Source organism: Corvus brachyrhynchos, unplaced genomic scaffold, assembly GCF_000691975.1.
Source record: "Corvus brachyrhynchos isolate BGI_N302 unplaced genomic scaffold, ASM69197v1 scaffold467, whole genome shotgun sequence".
In the NCBI taxonomy this organism is placed as follows: Eukaryota; Metazoa; Chordata; class Aves; order Passeriformes; family Corvidae; genus Corvus; species Corvus brachyrhynchos.
Genome location: NW_008239309.1, coordinates 116,933 through 133,536, shown reverse-complemented (window position 1 = coordinate 133,536; position 16,604 = coordinate 116,933). Strand labels below are relative to the sequence as shown.

Sequence of the window (16,604 nt, the reverse complement as noted above, 5' to 3'; positions counted from 1 at the left end):
TGGCAGCTCCCAGATGACATCATAAATATGCATTTATCTTTAAAATTAACTTAAAAATTCAAACCATGCCATATATTGCTTTGAAGTATGTAATCTAATAAGTGAGAAGGTATTTTCTTCATTGGAAAAAATAAAATCCACAAGGACTTGTCCTGATCTAGAACATTTGACAGCTTGCATATGTAGTGAGCAGGTAAAGATAGTAACAGATGACTTGGACATGGGTACAAAAAGTGATACATATCTTGAGTTACTTCAATTTCTGTAAAAAAAAAAAAAAATAAAAAGAGTTAAATCTTCTCTTTTGTTTTTTTTTGTCCAGCTGACCTTCAGACAATGTTTATATTACCATGTGAAAAAATGAACATTATATGAATGCATATGCCATTCATATGGGGCAACTGAATAAAATATGTTTTTAATTGTGTGTAAAAAAACCCATTGACAGTTAGTTACTTCTTGGTTACCTAAATCATGGGAGGTAAGACTTAGAGAAATACCTATTACACTTTGGGAAAACGATTAATATTTTTCCATTAGAAGCAATGTATTTTGACACTTGTCAGTAGGCTGCCATGATTTTGTAATGGTGAAAGTCAAGACTTTGCGCTGATTTTTGTTCCAGTGACTGACACGTTGACAACTCCCTTGAAACACTGAATGCAATAAATAGTACATAGAATTTTCAAGGAAATATTTAACAAAAATTGCACCCAAACTGATGAAAGTTTTCTCTAGAGTTCCCCAATACATGGTGTAATTTGAGAAAAAATGCTTGCCAGAGAAGCTGCTTGTAGTTGAGGTGTTTGATGACTGCTGCTGTTCAAACTTGATCTAGCTGTTACTCTCTTGCTTAATCCATGATCTGTATCTCTTTTTAGGATTGGAGGAGCTATGCCAACAGTCTTCTCCTATTTTTCGGAAGTGCTTGCTCGGGAGAAACGAGGTGAACACCTGAGCTGGCTCTGTATGTTTTGGATGATTGGTGGCATCTACGCTTCTGCAATGGCTTGGGCAATAATTCCTCATTATGGTAAGAAAATCCATAGAAGAAAGAGAAAGTCCTTGTGATTTGGAGTTCTTCTAGTATGAAAGTAAAGATCTTGAAGTACAGCTTAAAGAAGGGTCTCCATGTCTGTTCTCAAACTACTGACCTAACTGTTAAAAAGAAATTGATTCCTTTTAGAGGATTGATGCCTTAGGTTTTAACTTTTATATTTTCCAAATCCTGTACTGTGTAGTGTGTAACTCTGAAGTTTCTTGTGGCCTGTTAGCTGCTGTTCTCTCAGGCTACTTAGACATAACAAGCTCTCCAAGTAAACCTAGATTGTCCAAGGCCCCAAAATATGTTGACTAAGGCTTCTGAAGAGGAGGGCAAACTTGGGGTAGTTACATTATTAACTGGGGTTGTACTTGGAGAATTGATCCTGATGTGCAAATGGACCAAACTTACAAAAGTGTGAAGAACTGGTGATCCAGGGTCCATCTTAGGTGTAGCCTTTTGACTGCCCAAGGTATACCTTGAAGGCCCTTCAAATAAATACCTACCTTTATTCCCTTATTCTTGTCTAGTCTCTGTTTTTAGGTGGCCACCTCAGGCCTCAGGATATAGAGGGAATAGGTTGTACATCACATAAGAAATAATATATTACAAGATGCAAAAATTCACCAATGTCCATATTTAGTCAGAGTCTTCAAATTACTGAGAACCTGGACATGTGAAAATGTAATTGGTGTTACTGTTAAATCTGGAGAAAATAGATTATGTGGAGATTTGCATCAGAGAAATTTTCAATTGCTGGAATGTCAAATTAGTGTTCCTTTTGACACAGTGATAGATTATGAATTAAACATTCTTGAGAAAAGGAGTAAGAATTTTCTTAATGTTTGCAGCACTGAAATCTGGAATTAGTCTGAAAATAAATCTGTACAGAATGTTTCTTAGTAGATATTTTTAGTGGTGTAAAAACAGATATATGGAACAGAGTACATTTAAATGCTGTAGGGATGTATGAGGGCAATGGCTGAAGTTACACACACATGAAACATAAGCTACCTCGTGAAAGAGCTCTTTAACTGCCCTGTCATAGTTAAACATAATGTGGAGGTACAGATTCAGTTCTTTGTCTCCTGGGCTTGCCTTTTAGAACAGTTAAGTGCTCACAGTTCTCCAGGGTTGCTGAGACTGCTCAGGGGTTCTTAAAAATCAGCTTCTCAAGCACTTCTCCCTGGCAGGCCTCAAGCGAAGTAAAGCAGCGCTGTGAGTTAGCTGGCATCCAAAGCAGCTTTCTTTAGCCAAGCAATGAGGTTTATCACAGCTATATTGTGAAAGAGGGGGCAAATTCATGAGGTTTGCCCAAAGTGACGGGAACATTTAGCAAGTGGTAATGTCCAGAAATAAATTATAATAATGCAGACTAATCAAATACCTAGACTGTTGCATTAAAATTAATTTTAGAGTTTAGTACACTCAACCTGAATCTATACCTTCAACCTTGCCTTTTGACTTTGAATTGCTGGAAACAAAGAGACGAATTTGTGCTGACAAGGCACAATATGGATTTTTTTTTTCACAATTAGTAAATTGCACTGGATGACAAGTACTTTTTTGCTTTCCTGTGGACTTTTCTTTTCTTTATCTCTCAATGGAAAATGCAGACATTATGACAGACTGATTTACATAGGTTGTCTCATTTCATTGTAGATTTTATAAACAGCTTTATATCCTTTACTGAGCTGCTTTTAAAACATCACATAGCAGTATATTTTAATGGATTCACAAAAGCAGTGTTATTACAGGGAAAAAATTTCTTCTTTCTTTAGCAGTGGAAGAATATCAGCAACAAAAAGGAGCGCTGCACTGGTTTGTTGCTGCTGTTGCTGTTGTTTTTTCCACCTGCAAGAATATTTGTTAAATAATATAAACCAAAAGAAAATAAAAAAAAATTTCAAAATATAGTATTCTTTAGTGCTAGATGTAAAAATCAATATTTGCAGTTTATTAAGGTAAGTTATAATGATCAAAAGAAGGCCAAAAAAATCAAGCTGTAAACAACAGAATCCTTTTCACAGTAAAAGAAGTAAGCTCATACAACATTTTGGCAAAATTAAACAGAACATATTTATGGGTTTTAATGAGGTCTTTAAATTGTCTTTACTTTTAAAACAGACTTTTTTGTTATGTTTGAAATTTAAAAGCTAGTCTTAGGTCCTACTAAAAATGTGAAATCACTCCAGCTCATTGCAAACTATTTTGTTGTCATAATGCTGTGCCAAGCTGCCAGATGTTGCCAAGGGCTCCCAGGGCAAATCCTGCTCCAGAATTTGGGGAGTGTGGTCACACATTGCTGTCCCCTCCTAGAAACATTCCAGGTCAGACAAACGCCCATGCAGGTGTCTAACCATTTGTATCACATGCATTTACAAGGAGGCTCTTACAGTATTTTCTCTTTTACAATTTCTACATGGTTTCCATAGATTTATTTTGCCAGAATTAAGCAGAGATAAAGATTTTCCCCCAAATCACTTAATGTACTTCTCATCATTCACACCTTCACTGACCAGAAAGCAAAGCATAATTTTAAACAACTCTTCCACTTTTACACAGCACTTATAATTGTGCATGGGTATTTCTGTGTTCTTTGCTTCTCACTTGAGGAGTTGACAGCATTTGTTTTTCTCAGCTGGACTCAGAAGTTACTCAATAGCAGTGAATGAAGCTCCATCCATAAAAAAGCAATCAACTGTCATTGAGCATAGTGGAATTATATTAATAGTAAGATATCAGGTCAACACAGTAGAATAATTTTGAATATTCTTTTCTTCCTTCTTTTACCAATGTATTCCTTTCATTTGTACTCCTTCTTATATAAGCCACTTTAAAAGAGTCCTAGATTCATAAGTATACATTATCTAGCCCAAGGCAGACAGTGAAGCTATGTATGCATGTAAGTTTGCCAGTTGAACATTTAGCTATATCCTTCTGGGAGAAAACAAGGATTATTCTCTATATGTAACAGTTTATCTCTGTTGTTGTTCGAGCAGCACAGGAGAGTCTGAAACAGGCGTAATGCTCTGAAATACAAAATAAAGTACTAATAACTGTTGTCTTGATATCAGCATCTTGTTAAGTGAGGGATTAGTGTGATGCAGTGCTGCAGTGACCACATATGGAAAGGCCAATATCATCTGGAAGACAAGAATCTCTTTAGTAGGGGTTTTTGATTTATGTATCTGTTGGCTGTTGTTTAAAAAATGAAAGTTTATGTAGACCTGTTCAGGGTCTCCTAAACTCGAGCTCAAGCTGTGAAGAAGAAGAAACATCTGCAGAGAAATGCTTCTAATTGCAACTAATTTTAAAAATACCAGATTAGACTGCTAAGAAGAAATTCCTCTCTACACTGTTTATATCAGGCTGGATAGGAGGAATAACAGTCATTCTGTAAATATATTTGCAAGTGCAATTTTAATTTTAGCATCCTGTTTCAAGGTAGGGTAGTTAAAAGACTGTCAAATGCATCAATTGTGTATTACAATAGACTTTAAAAATATTCATTTTTCAAATAATGAAGAAGTCTAAGACTGCGAAATTTTAGTTTAAAATCTAGACATTGATGTCTTACAATTTTTTGACACCAACTTTATGTTTTAGTCGGAGAATAGGAATTTAAAAGAATTGTGAAATTCTTAATTCTTAATTTCATAATTCTTATGAAATTCTTGTTACAAATTATAAACTAGTCACTAGTCACAAATGATACTTCTACATCAGTCATTAGAGTTTTACTAAGAAAGCCATTCTTTCCCAAATGGATTTTTTTTGAGAGAGTAACTTCTTTACAGTAACACAGAGCTTAAAAATACAGTGTCCAAGTAATGCACTCACTCTTGACTTGCAAAGCATTGTATTTAAAATATTAACAATATCTTCTATTTTAAAAATGTTTAATTATGTCTCCTACTGGAAATTTTTTGTATTCATTTCCTGGTCTGTAAAATATATTCACTTCTATTCTCTCTGAAGTTTTTTTCCTATTACTTTTCTCCTGTCAATAACATTAAATGAGTTTAAAGGGCAGGAACTGGGACTTAATTTAGACAGGATAGAAGTTAAGTTTTGAATACAGTTGTTATAATGTTATTAACATTAACTGCCAAATACATTCACAGAATCTTCATTCACTGGATGTTGTCAAGGGCTCTTGAAACTACAGCCTGTCCTTAATAGTTTAGAACCACGCTAAATTCACTAGAGCTACCAATGGAGACCTGTTGTCTGTTCTTAATTCTGCTTTCCATAATTAGATAAGTCTTTTTGTAGACACAGGAGTCTATAATGGCTTCTGTTTCCATCTGAGTGCAACTGTGATGAGAATGGACCAATCTATTTCTCTTTTGAGTAAGAAGTGGCTTTCAAATTGGCCTGAAAAATATTTCTCAAGTTTGTAGCAGAAGATTGTTGCAGTAAAGCAGTTCAATTCATCTGAAGAAATTAAGGCTAGTGGCAATGAAAATGATCCTCTTATCACCTTTTTGCATGGTGGCTTGAGAAAAATTTTTGTCTTATTTCCAACGTCATGTTTGCTCTGTTTTTGTGTCATCCAATTGAAGATAAAGATAAACCTATCTTCAAAACTGCAATGAAATCCCCTTCTGCACGAAACCATAATGAACTGTATTGTAGTAAAACAGGCAAGGAGGTAAGCAAAGCTGCATGCAGCAACTATGCAGATGAGGAGATAGAGAGCTACTGGCTCACTGTGCAACACATAGCATGTACAGCATCAGGCAGTGTTAATGGAGGAATTAACCTTCCAGCCTGCTGCAGATCTGAGCATGGTGGACTAAAATTGTGGAGTGGCAATGAAATGAGAAAACCTTTTAACTCCGTTATTCTATCTGGGTTTTTGTTGGGCTGAAGGGTTTCTCAGTGGCACATGGCAGCAGTGGTATTGGGTTAAAAATTCCTACGCCAATGCTTTATACTATCAGTGGGTTATAGGCTTAGGGCACAGCCCTAACATCTAGTACATGGTATGCAATAAAGGCAGATGCATTTTAGGAGGCATCCATCTTCCAGCACTTCTGGTGAGCAGACCTGGATCCTCTTGAGTGGTAGGATCTGTAAGTATGGATTACAGAGACTGAGCTGATGTTTCTGTCAAGTGGAGGTAGTACAGATAATGAAAAATATTTTATAATGGTGTGTTGGTTAAGCGTATGAATGGAACTGCCATGGAAGTAGTGAAGTGTCAGGCATTGAAATTCCTGTTGCAGGGGCTGTTGTTGATTCTGATTTGAAGCAAGTTGAAGCACTGGATGCCCCCGCAAAGTTCCCTCACCCCTGTTCTATTAAACAGATACTGTTCCTTTGCGGTGTGTTGGGGTAGGCCAGAAAACAGCAAACGAAGGAAAAAAACAGAATTTAAAAAAAGAATAGAAAAAGAAGCAGCATTGAATATTCCCAGCACATGTAGGAAAATGCCTGCCTGTCAAACTGTTCTGGCTGGTAGCTCCAAAAGGAAGACAGAAAGCTTCTTGGCTGAATAACACTGCACTGGTAGAAACAGAAATTTATAAGATGGTTCTTCTTTAATTTTTAAAATTCTGGATTCTCAAGGAAAAAAAAAACCACCTCCAAGACCTTAATATTGTTTTTCTTATTTTCCTCAAACTTTTCTCTAATAGGCTTCCTTTTCATGGTAGTTCTGAACAAATTCATGTCATAGCAACAGCTGTCAGGGAAAAAGCTGAACCCAAGGCTCCATTTTCTATTACACAGTAGTTTCCATTCTTTGCAGAAGAATTTCATCAGTTACCCAGTACAAAGAGAAATACTGAAGAAGATGGCCTGGGGAAGAGCACAATGCTTTTTTTCTCAGCTGTAAAAGGCCCATGAATGCACCAAGAAATCTGCAGTCTGCAGAATTTGAAATCAATATATTGTCCTTTTTTCAGGTTTGGAGGAAATATGTGAACCAAAATTTAAAACCAAGAACAAATCTTCAAATTTGCCTCCTACTATTTCCTTTCTGATATATCTTCTGTCTTGAGAATAAACCTAAACAAATGAAAAATACCATTTGATATTTAAAGAAGTTAGAGCTTTGTTAAAGTTGAATCTGCACTTGCAATGAGACTGTGTAATGCTGTATAAATGGACTAGATCGGGCATAAAGGCATCTACTACCTAATGCAACATCTGTTGATCCATTTTACATTCCTCTAAGAGACAAAGTGATCCCCAGTGCGCTATGCTTCCCCTCTGCCAATACTTAATGCACTTATATTAATCTGGTATTCTGCAGATGAAGCTACATCTATACTTTTTTTAATCTGAGTTAATTAAAATGTGTGCAAGGCAGTTTCAATGTTAACTTGAGTTATCAACTTCTACTTGTGAATTGTTCTTCATTTGAAATAATCCTATTAGATTACACCGAATGTGTACTTTAAAAAAATCTTCATCTTTAGGAACAACAATAATGACAGAATACGGCAGAATTTAGAAGAGCTGCTTATGCAAATCTAACTAGGAGAGCAAAACAAACCACTTTATCAGGTTTCTTATATTCTGTGCTCTAATGAAGAGTTTGATATGGTCATTTCAATGTTTATATTTGCAAGCCCTAGAAGTTTAAGTAGCTTTTAGCACATCTACTTAGTGAACACTTAAGATGCTCATTAGTGAGCTTCAGATATAACCTTTTCCTTGGCATTTTAGGTTAAGGGTGAAAGAGAAAATTTTTTATGGAGAGGTTCAGTAAAAATCTAGCAAATTGTTTTGTGAGCAAAGAAGATATGAGGCTCGGTTTTCGAGGGGTTTCTGTCAATCACCTTTCGATCCTGGCAAAATCCCTTCTGCCCTCTCTTCCCCTATGTTGCTTACAAGGCACCATGGCAGTGCTTTTAGTTTGTCCTTGCTTTTTTTGGATCCCTTTCTGCTATAGTCTCTACAATTCCCCTTTCTTTCCCCCAGAACTCTGCTATAAGAACCATTCAGATGTCCACACTCGCACTGTGCTCCCTGGTGCAATACAGCCCTGTTCTGGCCTAGCTGCTCTCAGGGAGAAGGCAGCTCGTTTCAACCTGGGTCAGATCAGTGCCAAAGCCAATGGATGGGGTGGCTGTGTTGCAGTCCCCATCCCCAGGTAGGCTCCAGCATCCCTGAGGGACCACTGGTATCTCCTGCCTTTTCCTTCTTTTTCCAAGTGACTCTCTCTTCTCTGCCTGGGCAGCATATTTCACAAGGCTTTGGAGAATGTGATTATCTTTGAGACTATTGCTTCCTGTGATGTTTGATTGAGGTAGCTTAATGGCTTTAAAGAATGCTAGTGGAGGAACTGATGGACAGGTGAACAGACTGTTGCCATTAAGCATCATTGTTCAATGCCATAAACATAATTTTCCGCAGAAACCATAGTAATTGTCAGTCATTCTCATGACAATAAAAAATGTCAACTTCTCAGCCTTTCTCTTAATGAAAATTCAGTTTCACACAATGAATTGGCCTTGAGTTTAATTTAAGGAAAATTACATCCAAACCAATAAAGCTGCCTTAGAAACCTGTCTAGACTGGCCAGCAGAAGTACCTGCAGTGTCAGGTGTTAACCTTGTTTTTCACTTTTAGAAACAAATACGATTCTAATCTGATAAGATTTCTTTGTTAATATTTTCAATGTTAACTCATAAAAAAAACCACTTTTGATTTTGTGATTGGTCTACAACAGATCAAAAATTCATGTGATTGTTCATATACAAAAATACATTAATTTCCTCTAGAACATAACCTGACAGTATACATTCATCAACCACAATTCTGTATTATTTCTATGGCATGTAAAGCTACCTGCTTTGAAGAACTTGGTGATTGTCCTTTTAGTAACAGTTTCCTTTCACTTTAATAATATATTCTGTCTATGGATTGCATATACAACTGGAATATAATTTTTCAATTTGCAGTGCAGTTGCTTTTAAAATAAAATTAACAAATTCAATTGCAAATGACATTGGATTGGTTTTTTTCAGGAACTTTGTTCACACTTTTCCTCAAAGAAAAGTACTTTATGTTACTTTTGAAAAGCATGCCTACTTTAATGAAAGTAATTCCATTGAGGTCTTTTCAAATATCCATGCTTACCAGAGTATATGAATACAACATCTGACTATATTCTTTCTGTTCATACTTGTAGGAGAGGACAAAAATATGGCAAAACCTGATTTATCTTCCTTACAGTGTTTGTGTGCTTAGTATTTCCAAGACAACTCTATTTTTACACCTTACAAAGATGCCAGCAGAAAACAGTATAAAATGAGCAGTGATAAGCATTAAGATTTCATAGTGAGGGCTCTGGGCTGAGGTTTCCATTCACAGTTTCCTCAGCTTTGGTGCTGGGCAAGGTGAAGAATTGCTGCTTTCTACCACTCTCTGTTTCTCCCTTGATGTTTAAGTTAGTATTTTTTTTTTTTAGTATTGGGGCAATTTGTTTTCAGGCATTGAAAGCTTTGGCCCCCCTCTTAGTTGTTTCATGAAAATGTCATTGCCATATAATAAAAGAATAAGGAATTGCAGCTAAAGAGATCAAGGTTATATTTATATTGGTTAATTTTCCCACAGAAACATTATTTAGTTCAATCCGATATAAACATTTGATTCCTTTATTATTCTAGACTTTCAAGGAAGTCATGAAGCTGTATAAAAGAAAGAATGTAATATAATTCTCTGCATTCTTAATATATTGTATTTTCATTGTTCCCTTTGAGAATTGCATTTCAAATACTGGGACTATCTGTTCATACGCAAATCCACTTCCCCACTGCCACTATGATAGGCTCTTACTGAGAATCGTTAGTACTTGATTTGAGAATGCAAAAAAATATTTTGTTACAAGTCTTTGACAGAGGCTTGAATTCAAGGCTTCTGACCCATGGTTCACAGTATGTACAGAAAGGCCCCACAGAATGTACAGTAAGGTCAGAAATGTGACCAGGTTTGTTTAATTGACTGCTGTTAGATTAGAAGATAATTCCTAGAATGCACATCGGCTCTAATCGTTTGGTCACATAAAATACCTGCTTAGTCTATCTGTCTCTCTCCCAGTGATAGGATATTCCTCCTTTTTATTAAAAAAAAAAAAAAAAGGAGAGAAAAAAAGAGGCAAATGAAATAGCAAAAAATAGAAATAAGACAAAGCACAGCACTGAAATGCTCATTGAAAATAATATTTTTCTTGCAACATCTTTCAAGCAAAAAAATGTAATAGAGTTACATTTTGAAAGAGTTTCTTTAATTGCAGAGATATTCTGTTGTTACACTGCAGCAGCACACAAAAGGTAAAATGTGCCTCACTGGTAAAAGACATGTCCTCTTGGTATTCTTCAAATAATGTTCCAGCATTTCAATTAATGTTTTGTTTCTAAGTTAAGCTAGATAAGGAGGCTCCATTTTCTTTTCACAAGCTGCAGTGTTTCATTGTGCCTTTTACTGATTGTCCTTTTTGATTAATTGCTTCTCTTTCCTTCTTTTCCATGAGCCCATCATTTAAATATCCTTAGTTCAGATGCACATAAATCACTGGGAGTCCTGGAGCGGGACAAGAACACTTACATTTTCAATTAGTTTCCACATCTAACTGCTGCTTTCAGTAGTGTCTACAACAACGCATCACACCAAACATAGCACCATTTCTGATCTCAGAGCTATGGATAGACAGTGAAGGGCACCACACAAGAATACATAGATATCATTGTATCTGTATTTTTTTATATGGGTAGGACAACAATATGAAGAGATTTTGTTGCAGACAAGTGTTTCCTTATAGACTTTGTTCATAATGGCTACTACACAGGCATTTGACAATTTCACATTGTCTTCTTACAGAAGTGGATTCTGTCTGCTCTCAGTGATTTAGTCTTATTGTACTCTGCAGCATGGTCCAAACAGATGCCTCAAAATTAATGCAAAACCATTTTTCAATTCTTAAATAAAGTAGTGGGAAACTACTAAGCACATGTAGGAGAATGGAGGTAAAAAACTTAACACAAATTAAAAGTAACATACAAATGAATTTCATATGAAGTTTGAAGCACATTTTAGTGACATTTGGTTGTGCAGTCTTGGTGCCAACATTGGCCATGATATTTTGAAGCCCTGACAGCAGCATCTCTTACCATGCTGTCTCCCCCACTTCCGATATTAATTGCATCTGTTTGAACCATTTTCTCTGGAAAGCTTAACAGAACCTTTTCTTCTTAGACTGACAAGCCTGTGATGTTGTCAGTGTTGTGGCTGGTAGATGTTGCTCTTTGTTTTGCAGATTGTGAAGTGCCTTCATTGAACAGCTGCACAGAGTCAGACTCAAGCCAGGACTTTGCAGAAATGCCTGAGTACATAAATCTCTGGGGCCACTGACTCAGTCAGCCAAACAGTCAGATCAATTATGTGCCACAGTCCTTGTAATGAGATTTGCAGCTACATATTAACCCTTGGTAGCCTATTCTTTTTTATTTATTTATTTGTTTATATCTGAGTACTTAAAACATCATCTTTACAGTTGTTAAGTCTCTATTGTAAACTTTATGTAGTTATTGAATAGATCTTGTTTGTGTTGGAAAAATACATTTCAGTTTTTATGCTCACTCTTTATCTGGTTGTCAAGCTAAAAAAATTCAGCTACTGCTGTGGTTTTTGATAGCAGGGTTTTCATAAAATGCTTCTAGACCATATGGCCACAAAAAAAATTAAGACAAATATATCTTCCTTCCATAGGCCTTGGTTAGCCACCTAGTATCCTACAAATCCATTTGGAAAATGTCTAGTGGTCATTAAATTGAGGAAGGATATAAACCACTGACCTATTGCATCCCAGCATTATTTTTTTTTCCTAAGTCAATGGCATTGCTAAGGCATTGGGAAGATTGAAAATGTATATATGAAAGATCATCAGAGCAGTATCAAGAAGTATTGGCTTCCGTAGGACTGAGAATGGTGCCATATGATGTAGCTTTATAACATATCTTTAACTACAAGGAAATAATTTTCCAAATCTAATTTACGTGCAGAAATGTGACAAAAGCAGACATTTAAAGGAAAATAAAACATTTGAGCTTTTGATTACATGTCACAGCTCTTTTCATGTTTTGCATCTACACCCTGGACAAAAGTTTACCTGTGTTTTTCTACACTCATTTCTAGAAGTCTTGGGCAGTTTTCTCTGAGCAAGGGCCATGAGTACACATAAGGGAAATTCAGAACATTCTAGCCTATAATATGCATATTTACTTAATTTCAATAGCTACATGGTATTTCTCCTTTTAAATTTCAGGAGTATGCAATCGACTTAAGTTTCAGGAGAGATTTTCCACTGATTTGTATTTTATAAACTATGCGGTAGAGAGGAAGAAAGGTATTTTGAGAATGCACAAAGTAGAATATTTTAGAAAAACTGATTCAACATCTAAGCAGAAAATTACAGATATGCCCTAGCAAGCTTTCAGAATCTGTGCTCATTAACCAAAGACTGTAATGAGTGAGGATATGCCCACTTCTCAAGGAATATAATGATATTTGCATTCAGAATAAAGCCATGTTGAAGTTACTCACGCTCAATTCCTGGTAATAGGTGTCTGAAGTCTGGTGAAATGACAGGATGGTAGCAAAACTCTTAATGATGATTTACGTCAAGATGTTGCAATATTGTGTGGAAGTGCTTTTTTGGCAGGTTTCCAGTCCTATAAGATAGTTGCATTCCAATTGTGTTCAGAATTACTAAGGAGCACAATTGATCCTGCAGGCTGGTGGAGACATTACACCAGCACGACATCTTAGCATAGTGCTTTTCCATTATTTCTCCCTTGCTTGAGAATGGAAAGTTCTCAGTGGCCAAAGTTAAAAAAACAGAAGTAGAGCACTGCAAACCTGTCTCCACTCCTCAAGAGTGGCATTTTTTGTTCCTTTCCACCAAGTGGAATGCTTTACTCTTAGCCCCTATTTTCATGAAGAGTCATATCGATGGGTGCAATGCATAGTTGAAGTTGGGATCAGTCTAGGAAAGGCTCACTAAATTCTGTACGATAATCACACATCAGCGAAGCACATCTCCTGTGTCAAAAGAGTATTGATTGGATAGCAACCCTCAATCTCTTAGGAATGAGGTGCAAGTATCTCAAGAAACCATGCAGAAGGTTTTGTACAAAATTGATGTCTGTCTTCGCCTGTGCCCCTTACGGGGTAATGGCTTTGCATTTCATGTCAATGTCTTTCTTTATGGATTTTATCAGTACAATCTCCTCTGAAACTATCTGTATTTTGGCTCTGATTAATATCTTATTTTTACCCTTTTTCAGTGTTACTGAGGTCTTACAGCCTTGAGTTAAGACTTAACCTGTGTAAGTATTAGTGTTCCTGTTTTATAACAGGACATAGAGGTGCATAATATAAATACACAGAAAACCACAATAAAGCACTACAGATTGGCAAAAACTTGCCACATGATTGGATGATGTTCTGCAGAGTGGTGGCTTGGAGACAAACTAAATTGAATAAACAAACATAACTTAAGAGGCAGAGGAATCTTCATCTCCTGCCAACTGTTCTGATGTCAGCTAATTCTTACAACTACCATTCAAGGCAGAATGTTTCCTGCAAACTCTACTAAGACAAGACCTTTTTGTTTGTTTTTAACCTGCTATTTATATAGAGAGGTGATAATGTGTTTTAGCACTGCCTTACATCAGTTAAAATGGAATTTGTCCAGTTCTGTGCACTGTAGGCAAATGCTCTTGTTACTGTATCTTTCTCAGTCATATAGTAAGGGCTGAAGAGGCAGAAACAATTCTGAAAATGCCGTAAGCTGCTTCTTGTGAATGCACTTTACTCTTTTGCCACTGTTCATTATAACTATTGGAACAGTCATAACTTCTGAATAGTTGAGACAGTCCCCTGAAGGAGAGGATATAGGGTGACTATGTAGAAAATTTATAATGGTCAATTTAGTTGACCATTCAACTCTGGTTCTGTATAGCTTCTCTTCTACCCTGTTAGACTTCATAAAATATGAATGGATAATGAGTGATTTTGTCTTATTCATGTCTCTGTTTTATTTGGTTGGCCCAGTATCCTTCCCAGTAAAGAAGATTGAAGTGCATTCCTTTGTGTTCAGCTCAAGATACGGGCGTGCCATTCCCATTAGGCCCAGTAGTGGCAGAAGCCTACTGGTTTCCAAGACCATACAGGTTTTAATATTTATCTACTAGGGAGGCAAGAGAGATTCTTATTTCATAGTCATAGATAGACCAGTAATTAGACATTCTTCACTACTTCTAGCGCCTGCCAAGATTAGATGGATTACATGACTGGACTACTGGGTACCTGCAGTTCTCCTATTAGGGATACTGCTTTAATTTTCATATATGATTAAGTCTGTTCATCTCTTCTTCATTTTAAGTATTAACTTCTTGGCTGCATCGGCTACTGTGCATCGCCTCATCTTAATACAGCCATATATCAGGCCAAATGAAAGTCAGATTTCAGACAGACCATTTCAAACCATGCACACAACGACTTACAAATTTCCCTTACCTTTCCCCCACACCTACCTCCATGCCAGCATTTCTAAATATTCTGATTTAAAACTCATTTTTATGGGTTCTTTTTTTCCTATCAGGCCTCATATATTAGCATCTCCATGTCAAGGAAACAAACCTACAGCTCTGTTGATATTCTGCAGAGCATACATAAAATTACATGAAAGCCTGACTTGTCATTACTAAACCTCAAATTTTGGAAACATATCATACCATACCATTGTCTGAAGTATGAGGATACACAAACTTCCTCCTTAATGAAAAGTAAACTGCAGTGCTGTGCAAGAGTGTGTTTGATGGTATTTGAGAGCAAATTATTTTCTATGCAAGATCAGTTCTTCTTTCAGCTGTCCTGGGGATTGTCTGAATAGCAGATACTGCTACTGGAGTGACTGAAGACCTGATTTTCTAAGGTCTTCAGATAAATATCAATGCCAGCACAGTGAGGAGTTACGTGTCTGTGCTTACAAACCCCCTCCACTGTGTCAGAGGAAATGTGTCTTTAGAAAATGCTTTGTTCCTTCTCATCACAGTTTTAAGTGCCAGCAGACCGAGTCTAATGTGTTTGCAAAATACATCTGTTGAACACTGCTACTTTCTTCTCCCACTGAACTGGTGATCCTCAAGGGCTAATTGCCCTTGTGGCTAGAGAGCCACACACCTTTGTTAAGTTGCCTCAATCATGGCCTGACACACTTCGGCTATTTAATTTCCAAATTCCTTCTTCAGAAATTACCAGCAGCTGACCTGCTGAGACTAGGTTTGTAGAGTATCTAACTATCTATACAGGCTAAAAATAACACTGCTTTTCCCATGTGATATTAATAATTTAATCACAGAAAAGACAAATGTTCTATTTTGTGCTACTGGAATTTCACAGTAATACAACAGAGAAGAACTCTGGAAACATTATTTCTGCAACGGTTTAAAATAATGTTTTTCATCCAGTTTTGTAAAAATGTCTAACAGAGCTTCCTCAGCTACGTAATTTACCTGAACCTTTCTCTTTTTTTTCAATTTCAGCAGTATTTCACCATTATTCTAATGTGTAGCACTACAATAGAGGGGCTCAAATCCTAGATAACACTGACAGTTAAACTTGGTAATGCCAGGGCAGAAAAAATATAAGTGCAATAATAAGGTATTTAAGTGATGCAAGCTTCAAAATATTTTCAGTACTTAAAATTTTGCTTTAGCTTAGACTTGGGAAATACTCAACAACAGCATGTGATAGTAAAAGTCTCCCTGCAATAGTTTTAAGCTTTATTTGTTTTGAGTACGGTAACAGTGCCACCATGTGACAATTTAGAGCAATCATGCTTGTTAGTTACTGTAAGTATTTCAAACAAAAACATTGAGAATGAAGGCTAGAAAGCTGACTTCTGACCAAAGGTGGTGTGTTAAAACAGAAATAAGAAAAGCTATAAAATAATATAAATTATTATTCAGAAGAATCTATGAAGTCTATGAATTACTGTAAATTCCTTAGTTTGCTTTCTCTCCTATCCTTAAAGTATATTTCTGCATCTACTCCCTACTTTGATCTACTAAAAGACAGAAATCTATGAAAATTCGGGTTTTGGCAATTTATGACACTGCCATGAAATTAGTTCCTCTTATTCATACTGAATGACTAACAAAAATTGTCAAAATGCTCAGCCTTTAGCTAACCATGCCATAAAATCACAGTATTTGATTGGATTTTCTTTGTCAACTTTAGTGTCTTAGAAAGGTGTTCGTAAGCTTATTCCTCTAGTATATATATAAAAACCGTCTCCTTGCCAGCCAGTACTTGTATAGAGCCTCTGGGCACCCGTGTTTTTCATTGCCCACATTGGGCTTTAGTGTAACATGTATGAATCTGTAGAGATCTGTCATGTTCCTTGTAGCCCGTATTGTGGAAAGTTAAGCAAATCATCCCCATAAATCTGCTCTCAAGTAACATATCTACTGTAGTAACATATCCTTGTGCTTGAAGATACTTGCTGTTTATCAGGTACTATACATTTATAAAATTCATC

At 36.3% G+C, this 16,604-nt stretch overlaps 1 protein-coding gene across 1 annotated transcript in view; it reads left to right on the top strand.

The window, feature by feature from the left end:
* The window catches only part of SV2C (synaptic vesicle glycoprotein 2C), an 85,878-nt gene that overhangs the window by 35,160 nt on the left and 34,114 nt on the right, over positions 1–16,604 (top strand). Inside the window, exon 3 of the mRNA XM_008638606.2 lies at positions 882–1,033. Within this exon, the coding sequence (XP_008636828.1) occupies positions 882–1,033 (152 nt within the window). The remainder of the gene's footprint in view (positions 1–881; positions 1,034–16,604) is intronic.